We start from the raw sequence: 8,810 nt of genomic DNA on the forward strand, positions 1-8,810 counted from the left end.
CCCCTCGTGTGCCGTGCCATCCTTAGGTGCTCTCTTACATTACTTGCCCTAAACAGCCTGTTAGAGGCTATACGGGGGATCTTTGTCTTTGTACAGGTGGATTTATGGCATTGGCTAATGTTTTATGTTGGCATGCACCGTGTGTGTACCTTGCTACGGCCAAATGAAACGAATTGTCCCGTAATAAATTCCAACATTGTTCAACGCTTATGTAAAACTGGAAAAAGACAAGGTTAAGCATGGATGATTATGATGATGCCGATAATTATGAAAATTATGTTGGTGATGACAATGATAACGATGATGATGACGATGTTGGTGATGATGATGACGGCGATGACACTGATGACGATGATGACAATGCCGATATCCTTTTTGGTCAGGTGCGGGTTCATCCCTCCCACCGAGCGAGGCAGAGGCCGAACCCGCAGAGAAAAGTCGAGCGGCAGAGACGGGAAGGGAGGGGTTCTGCGTCGACAGCGTGACGCCCAGAGGAGAGGAGGAAGAGGAGGATGGCAGCGATGCAGCGGCAAGCGGGGCGTCGGGGACGCACACCGCCATCGCCGACGGCGGTGTCGGGGGTGGGGAGAGAGAGCGAGATATGCGAGCAGCGGAGAGGAGAGAGCAGGAGGAGGAGGAGGACGGCGCAGACAGCGGAGAGGCCACGGCGAAGGAGAGTGGCGATGGACAGGTGGCAGAGGGTGAAGGGCGGAGCGTCTCCGGTACCGATGGCGGCGCAGCCATGCACGAAGCATCTCCCGAGGAAGAGCCGGCGGCCGCGTGGGCAGTCAGAGCGGAAGATTTGAGCGTCGGTGGAGTCAAGCTTGAGCAGAAGGATGAGGAGGTGGAGGACGAGGGGGTGGAGGTCGAGAAAGTGGAGGTCGAGGAGGTGGAGGAGGACGAGGAGGTGGACCTGCAGGGCGATATTGGAGACCGTGGCGGGGAAGGTGTGGCTGGCGCGGGCTTCACAGCAGGCGCCCTGGGAGCGAGCGTGAGGGACGTGGCACTGTAATCAAACCCCACGCGGCGCGTGTTGTCCCTGACGGCCGCTCGACAAGGAATCAAAAACGTCCATTTGTACGGAGCCGTAGGTTTCGAGGAGGGCCAGGGCGGGGGTTGGCGTCGCGACGCTTTTGTAATTGTCCCGACGAGCGACTCGCCGAGTGAGGTGTGAACGCAGCGATTCGCTGTTGCGTTTTAGAAACGAGAACTATGTTGTTTGCCGACTTCATGCCGATGGGGATGTTCCTTTGTTGCCTCTTTCTCTTGATAGTTTGCATCGTTATTTCGCGATAATGTGGAGTTCATGTGCAGTACCCTTAAATCGCGTTCAAAGACGTTCGCGCTATCAATTACGCCATCATCGTCGTAATCAGCGGTGTATTAATGACTTTGAAGCAAAAATTGTGGCCATTTGTTCGTGCGTAGTTTTGATTAGATGGCTTTTGAAACCAAAACTTTTGTAGTCAATGGGATAGAGACACGAACAAGAAAAATATATTTTTCGTCACGGCACTTCTCATGACTTTTTAGAAAAGCACACGATCGTCCTGCACCTCTGATTAGCACGGTTGGCTACATACGGTGCGAAAGACGTTCAACATACACACACACACATACACAGGAGTTTATAAACAACTGCAATTTCGAATTATTTGATTGGTGGCTTCACTGCACAAACTTGGCTGCGATGATTTTCCCCTCGAGGTCAAATGAACCGTTCGCAATTCTAGAATGGAATTATCTTTTTTTCTTAAACCGCATCGCCTAGTTCCCGCATTGCAGCGTGTTTTATATGACCTACTGGATGGTGGTAGGACAATCCATTGAATGTACTCATTGCTTTAGAGGCAAAGACGCCGAGATGTTTTCAGTTCTATGAAAAGAAATAGGAGGATGCAGCGATACCCCGATGGATGTCTCTCCCCCTTGACGTTGTTTCGCAAATGTGTCGTCGTGTTATTATTAACACCGTTATCGGATTAGCATCGCTTCAACCTCCACATGCTCTTAACGTCGCTGACAGCATCGTCGTCCCATCCTTTCTCGTTATTTGTTGCCTCTCGGCCTTCGCCTCCACACCCACCCACTCCTACTACCCTTGAAAATCGCTTCCATTGATGTCTTGATTTAAAGCTTTCGTGACTGTAGGGATTCATATTCTTGGTTCTTTCGGTAAAGTCACGTTGAAGGGAAACAATAAAATAATAAAATTCTCACATTGTTTTTGTTGTTTTATAATAAAATATATAATATATTTTATTATATATATAAAATATATATTATATAAAATATATATTATATATTTTATTCTTTTATTGTTTCCCTTCAACGTGACTTTACCCGAAAGATCCAAGAATATGAATCCATTGATGTCGTTTCGATATTCGTCGTCGCGCCTTTCAGGAACGCTTCCCCCCCCCCGCGTCACAAAGAGGTGGCCGGGTGGCTTTAGTGGTCAGAGGAGCGCTAAGCCGGCACCGCTGAGATCCTGGCTTGAAATCCAGGCAACCGCTTGTGATTAAACCAACATCTCAAGTGTAGTGTAGTTGATGGTCTCAGACCAGTCGCCACAAAAAAAGCGCATCATATTAAATTTGTTTCCGTGCGCAATTTCCCTAATTTCCAGCTCTTGAGAATTAAAGCTATTGGCTTGACTGTCGTGGGTTCATCCTCATACTCATATGGCAGAGTGAGTGGGAAATACCCTCTACTGTGTGTGGACCAGTGCCACTTGAAGAGATCTCGAAGGTAGTTCTGTGGTGTCCACTTCCGTGAGCCGATCTCTAACAAGAATGGTTGTAGGTACGTATGTTGAACTTATTTCACACCACCGTACTTAGCCAACAGTGCTAAACACAAAAGGCAGTTCTAAAGAAATGGTCGCACTGTCCTGCGAGATTTCCAAATTCATTTTTAGTCTCATGACCAGACAGCAATTGGGGGAAATGCAAAAAATGTAGAGAAAAATCCCCTGGATTGAGGTCACGGGCCCAGTTCTATTCGTAGCAACATGATTCACATTTTGATTTAAAGCTTTCGTGACTGTAGTAATTCATATTCTTAGTTTTTTCGGTAAAGTCACGTTGAAGAGAAACAACAAAATAACAAAATATATATAAAACAATAAAAAATTCTCACGACGTTTCGACCATAACTCAAACGGTCATCATCAGGTGTGTGGTCGAAACGTAGAGAGAATTTTTTATTGTTTTATATATATTTTGTTATTTTGTTGTTTCTCTTCAACGTGACTTTACCGAAAAAACTAAGAATATGATTCACATTCTCATGCTACAAGAACCGCACTTACATCACCATGTAAGTGATCCCAATGTGGTCTGGGAAATATAAGGCCACCAAATCTATTTTTTGGCACCGTGTGCATCCAGTAACAGGACCATCCAAGTGTTAAAAGTAACTTTTGAATAGATGCCAATGATTTACCCAGGAAAATAAAAAAAAGTTACAAGAATATTTCAGGATTGTCCTGAATTGGGATGTTTGGCCCGATTCCGTCACCATGATGAGTGGCACGCGGGATGGAGACGGTGAGCCCGCATAAAACCCTCACATGCGAGAGGTCCACACCTTTGCAGCCGAGCACATCTGAACACATGGCAAGCACTGGTGGTCACCCATCCGAGTACTGGACATCTGAGACAAAGAGCTTTGTAGCTCATCAGATTATTCCAGTCTATATATATATTTTTTACCAGGTAAGACCCACTGAACTGTGTAGCTCATTTTCAGAAGTGACCTGGCCATCACAAATGATAGCTGAACCAAGTGGCTTGTCACGTGGAAATGTATAGCAGCCAAATATTCTAAACGCATGTTGATTCGAAATGTTGAGGGAAAAACCGGAGGACCCGGAGAAAAATCCACACAGCCACAGGGAGAGAGACACGCAAATTCCATATATACAACAGGCGTCAGGGTTGGAATCAAACCCACGACCTGTATAGGAAGTGAGGTAGTTAACATCTCGCCACCGTTGCACCCCTTCGGATCAATATAAAGATTTTGATAACCAGGCCTCTCTTGGCTCGGCTTCAGAAATCGTGCGTATTGTAATGGTAATTTATCCATTTGCGTAGAAATGTAGTGACAGTATATGAGTGTAGGGTATGAACGGTGGAAGTGCTGCGTATGGGACGATGGGGCACAATATGCCGCTTCTCAGAGAAGTCCACACCGCTCTGTACTTGGATGTTCATTGACTCATGACCACCCAACGTGCTGCCGCGTTTTTGCCGTGAATATTTGTCACGGTGAAATGTCTCTCTGTTAAAGAGTGGCACGTCTCTACGGGAACTTATTTGGCTTCGGCAAACGTTGCATGCGCGAGTGATGTGATCGTCTGAAAGGAAGTTGTTTTGCAGCCCTTTGCAACTCATCGGACTGCGTGAGGCTTTGTCCCGGCAGCTAAACGAACCCAACATTGCTCAGGCTAGCTGGCTTTGGCAGGGGCGCAAAGTGACTGGCTATTTTGGTTGAGTATTCGTGCACTAAACAGAATTAATGTCGGTATTTGTTCTGTGTTTATGGCTGTGGTTCGGCGTGTAGTATTTGGACTTTAACCGAACACGCGGTTTTTGTTCTATTTTCCTTAAAGGAATACGGAGCGTTCGGCGGTGCACAGAAAATTTCCATTGACGATAATGCCATCGTGTCAAGTTGCACAAGGTGACTGAGGATGACACAGTGCATGTGAATAACTAATGCTTGTGGCATTGACGAATGATGAACAGGAATTACTTGAGCAATAAAACATCTCGAATGGCTGTTTTAAATCCGGTTTAAATGACAGTATTGCATATCGATGTCTTGGCCTTGCATAATTGTATTGCCGAGCACTTTCCGAGACGCCTTGTGTTCGGAGAGTCGTTAAAGGTTGCTCCGAGCCAGCGGCAGGTGTGAACGTGGCAGGTTGTCTTCGCTATGGCAGTGGCATTTGGCATTTTACATTCCGCGCTTGTCGCGTTGTGATGTATACATGGTATAGACTATCGCGACGGGTCAGTAACGTCGGTTGGGAGCGTTATCGACGAGCCTTTGAACTGAAATCCGATTGCAAGTCGGGTCCCTTTTGCCCTGTCTTGGTGCAATCGTTGCACGCAAATCTGAAGGTATTTTCTGTCGCGACTGTAAAAGAAAAAAAAACAGTTTTGGTATTACCCAGCGGCAATGGTTTAGCGTTGGTGACCGTCACCCTTGAGTTGTCTTTGAGAGCGGTCCACCAAAGTACGCACGCCTATCAGTGTTTGTTTTATAGATGTGAACCAGCGGTGTGTTTTTTTTATTTTACAAAACGTGGAGTGGGTTTTTTTAAGGCAGCGGATCGGTGTCGCGATGGTTTTTGTTTTTTTAACCGGCTGCGGTGATCGACGGTTCTCAGCACATGCGCCTCTGCGGCAGCCGCAAGTAGTCCACGCGTTGTCCGTGCGTTATCCTCACGCATCGCCCGTCGCGTGTCGTGGACATCGCGATCCCAGCATGACGGTGGAAGAAGTTTCAATAAACTTGTACATCTCTAGAATCCCACTGTGGGTTTTTCTGTCATTATTTTTTCCATTGTTTCCAGACGGTGATTGTAAAGCCGGGTGGTGGTGGCGGTGGCTCCCGCTGCTGTACTTGACTGCCCTATAACGCAGCACTGCAGAGGTAGTCACGGGGGGTTGGTGGATCACCGCACACACAGATGTTGCAAGACTCCCTTCACCGCGGGCGTCGAGGTGCCTCACCCTGGCCGGGCAGCGGTAGGCAGCAGAACAAGAGGACTAATCGGCATCTTTAATAAATAAATACATAAAAAAATTGGGGTTAGATCGCATCAATATTCATTTGTCGTTAAACCCACCACCACCCCACGACCAATTAGTAATGTTTGTGACGTAAACAAAACATGGCGATTCGTTTACATGTACTCGAATTGTAAATGTTGTGGATTTACTCTCCAACACACCGGTTAATGCTGAACTAATAATTGGAATATTTTGTTAACATGACAAACTTTACTTATTGTTTGTGTCGGGTGGTGGCGGGTGCAAAGACACATTTATATTTACGCGATCTAACCCAAAAAACCTCATGGATAATATTGGTTGCGAAAGCCTACTACCAAGTGTTCATTCTCCATCTGTTTCCATCTGTACTGGGATAGTACAGTGCGCACGTAAATTTTCTCCGGGTGCTCCGGTTTTCTCCCACTTGTATAATAAACGCAAGTCATCATTCGTTAGCTTAAAACATGTTACAAATAAAAACCCAATGCAGGACCCTACGATTAAGCGTGCTGAACACATAAATCAAAGTATTTTTTTTATAATATTAAGTGGCACTTTAGATAAAACGGTCTCTAGGATGATTGCTATTAAATGCGATGCGATGGAGAACATGGCCTTGGACAGGACCCGTCATGGCTGGAAGGGACGGCGGTCGCATGTGCAGACGAACCACGGAATGGCAGCCGAGGGAGTGGAGGGCTCCCGCCACGGAGATGGAGTGACGGACATCGGCTCGCACGCGGGAGCCAAATTTTATCGTTACGTCGCAAGACCGCCAGAGGTGGCAGATGGCTTTTGTGAGAGCCGTTTCCATCAAGCAGTGGATAGACCACGGCTGGTGATGGTTTGGCCGCATGCAGTGAATGAATGTGGGATGGGTTGTGCCGGTGTACAATGTTGGGGGTTTCCTTTCTTTCAAGCCTGATGACCTGGGCTCGTTGTAGAGGTTCATTGATTAACCCGGCGATTCAGTGAAATGTTAAGATTCACGGGTTTTGATTCTCTGTCAGAATTATACATACTCTTATTGCGGTAAATGTCAGAATTACCATATTTATCCTGGAGAAAGCCGATGAGCTATGAAGCTCATTTTCACAGATGTCCAGTAGGGGTGGGTCAGAAAGTTACAAGACAATAAAAAAACAGATCGGAGTACAAAGTATAGGCAAGGAAAGTAAATCACTGTACTGTATTTAAACAAAAATATGTAGTGGCTGCAAGATTCACGCGAACCGATTACAGGTATACTAAGTTGAACACATCAATTTCAATACGCGAGAAGTTTTAATTGTAATTTTACCATACCTGTCAACCCCGTATCATTGCCTACCTTATTGCAGACCAATTCGGACCTTATTGGTCACCCAGTGCCCTTATAAATCTCAACGTTCATCCGACAAAGTCCCATCACAAGGGAGAAATACAAACAGTGAAATACATTAGTTTTTTTCCCATATTGAAACGCAGCTGTACGCTGTTTGGGTTGACAGGTATGTTTAATTTTGACTTTAAACTTTCGTGACTGCAGGAATTCATATTCTATGGTTCTTTCGGTAAAGTCACGTAGATAGAAAAAAAATCACAATAAAAAAATAAAGTTAATAAAAAAAATCACGACGTTTCGATGACGATTGCTTGTGTTGCGATCGAAACGTCGTGATTTTTTATTAACTTTACTTTCATTTTTATTATTTAATTGTCATTATTTTTCTATCGATCTCCGTTACGTCACTAAAACGCGCGATAAATTGACGTCATAACCGTTCGGCTCTGAAGCGTCACGAGCGCGTCATCGCGGTGAGCGGTAATGACGTTGCTAACCCCGATTTCGCTGCAATGTAGTGGACACAAAAAAAAATCCCTCAAAAGTGTATAACAGGCGACGTTTCGGCACGTAGCAAGGCCAGGGAGGTAGTGTTGTGAAGCAGGTCCATTGCCCGAAACGTCAACCAATTGTACACCGTTTATGTTAAGGCCACAGACACGGGGTTATTACAGACGCACGTGTTGAGCGTTTGTGTTTGTTAATCCATGCGTGTGCACCACCGGCAGCGTCTCGATTGCTACGGGGCAACGATGCCGTCACTGTCGCATCACTTCCACCGTTCATACCCCACACTCAAATACTGCCACTACATTTCTACGCAAATGGATAAATTACCGTTAAAATACGCACGATTTCTGAAGCCGAGCCAACATAGGCCTGGTTTTGAGAATATTGTATCGCCTTGATTTGAAGCTTTCGGTAAAAAAAGGTTTTTCTCGCTGTGGTTTTCCCACCTGATGATGATTGCTTGTGTTGCAATCGAAACGTCGTGATTTGATTTATTTTAATTTATTTCTAACTACGTGACTTTACCGAAAGAACCAAAGATTAATAAATGTATCGCCTGCTGTATATTTGGAATGTGCGTGTCTCTCTTCCCTGTGGCCGTGTGGATTTTTCTCGGGTGTCCTCCGGTTTTTCCCCTCCACATGTAGATTAAACGTCACGCGTTTCGAGAGTATCTGGCTGCTATAAATGCCCACGTGTTGAGCCCACTTCGTTGAGCCATCGTTCGTGATAGCCGGGTCGCTTCTGATAAATAACTACATGGCTCTGTGGACCCTACGTGGACGAATAAAACATAGTTTAGTTTTGCCTGTATTTTTTACGAAGTTATTTGTTTACCTTACCAATACTTTGCACTGCTATCGTGTTGTATTGTTGCAACGTTCTGACCCGCAACCTACTGGACATCGTGTAAATATAAATGACGTCACGCGATTTTGGACGATTTTTGACCCCCCCCCTTCGTCACACGGCGTCACAAAAAGTCAGACCCCCCCTCAAATATGACGTCACAAAGCTCTGCCCCCTTCCCCCCCAAAAATAAAACATGCTTCAAATCGCTTTAAACTATTGTCATTGTAGTGCGTATTTAATGTGGCGCTGCACTCTGATGTTGTAGGAGAAAACATTTATTAAAAAGTCTATTTAATTAAGTAGAACGTGTTGTCTATATTCATTTTTTAGTTGCG

General features: G+C 45.5%; 1 protein-coding gene across 2 annotated transcripts in view; it reads left to right on the forward strand.

Annotated features, from left to right (window-relative positions):
- The window catches only part of SH3BP5 (SH3 domain binding protein 5), a 30,437-nt gene extending 24,890 nt beyond the window's left edge, over positions 1-5,547 (forward strand). For both annotated transcript variants that reach the window (XM_076052435.1, XM_076052436.1), the window contains one exon: positions 384-5,547. In XM_076052435.1, the coding sequence (XP_075908550.1) occupies positions 384-1,012 (629 nt within the window). In that variant the 3' untranslated portion in view covers positions 1,013-5,547. The remainder of the gene's footprint in view (positions 1-383) is intronic.
- The last annotated feature ends 3,263 nt before the right edge of the window (positions 5,548-8,810 follow it).

This window comes from Petromyzon marinus, chromosome 56 (assembly GCF_048934315.1).
Source record: "Petromyzon marinus isolate PM22_M1 ecotype Great Lakes invasive population chromosome 56, UKy_Petmar_22M1.pri1.0, whole genome shotgun sequence".
Taxonomy (NCBI): Eukaryota; Metazoa; Chordata; class Hyperoartia; order Petromyzontiformes; family Petromyzontidae; genus Petromyzon; species Petromyzon marinus.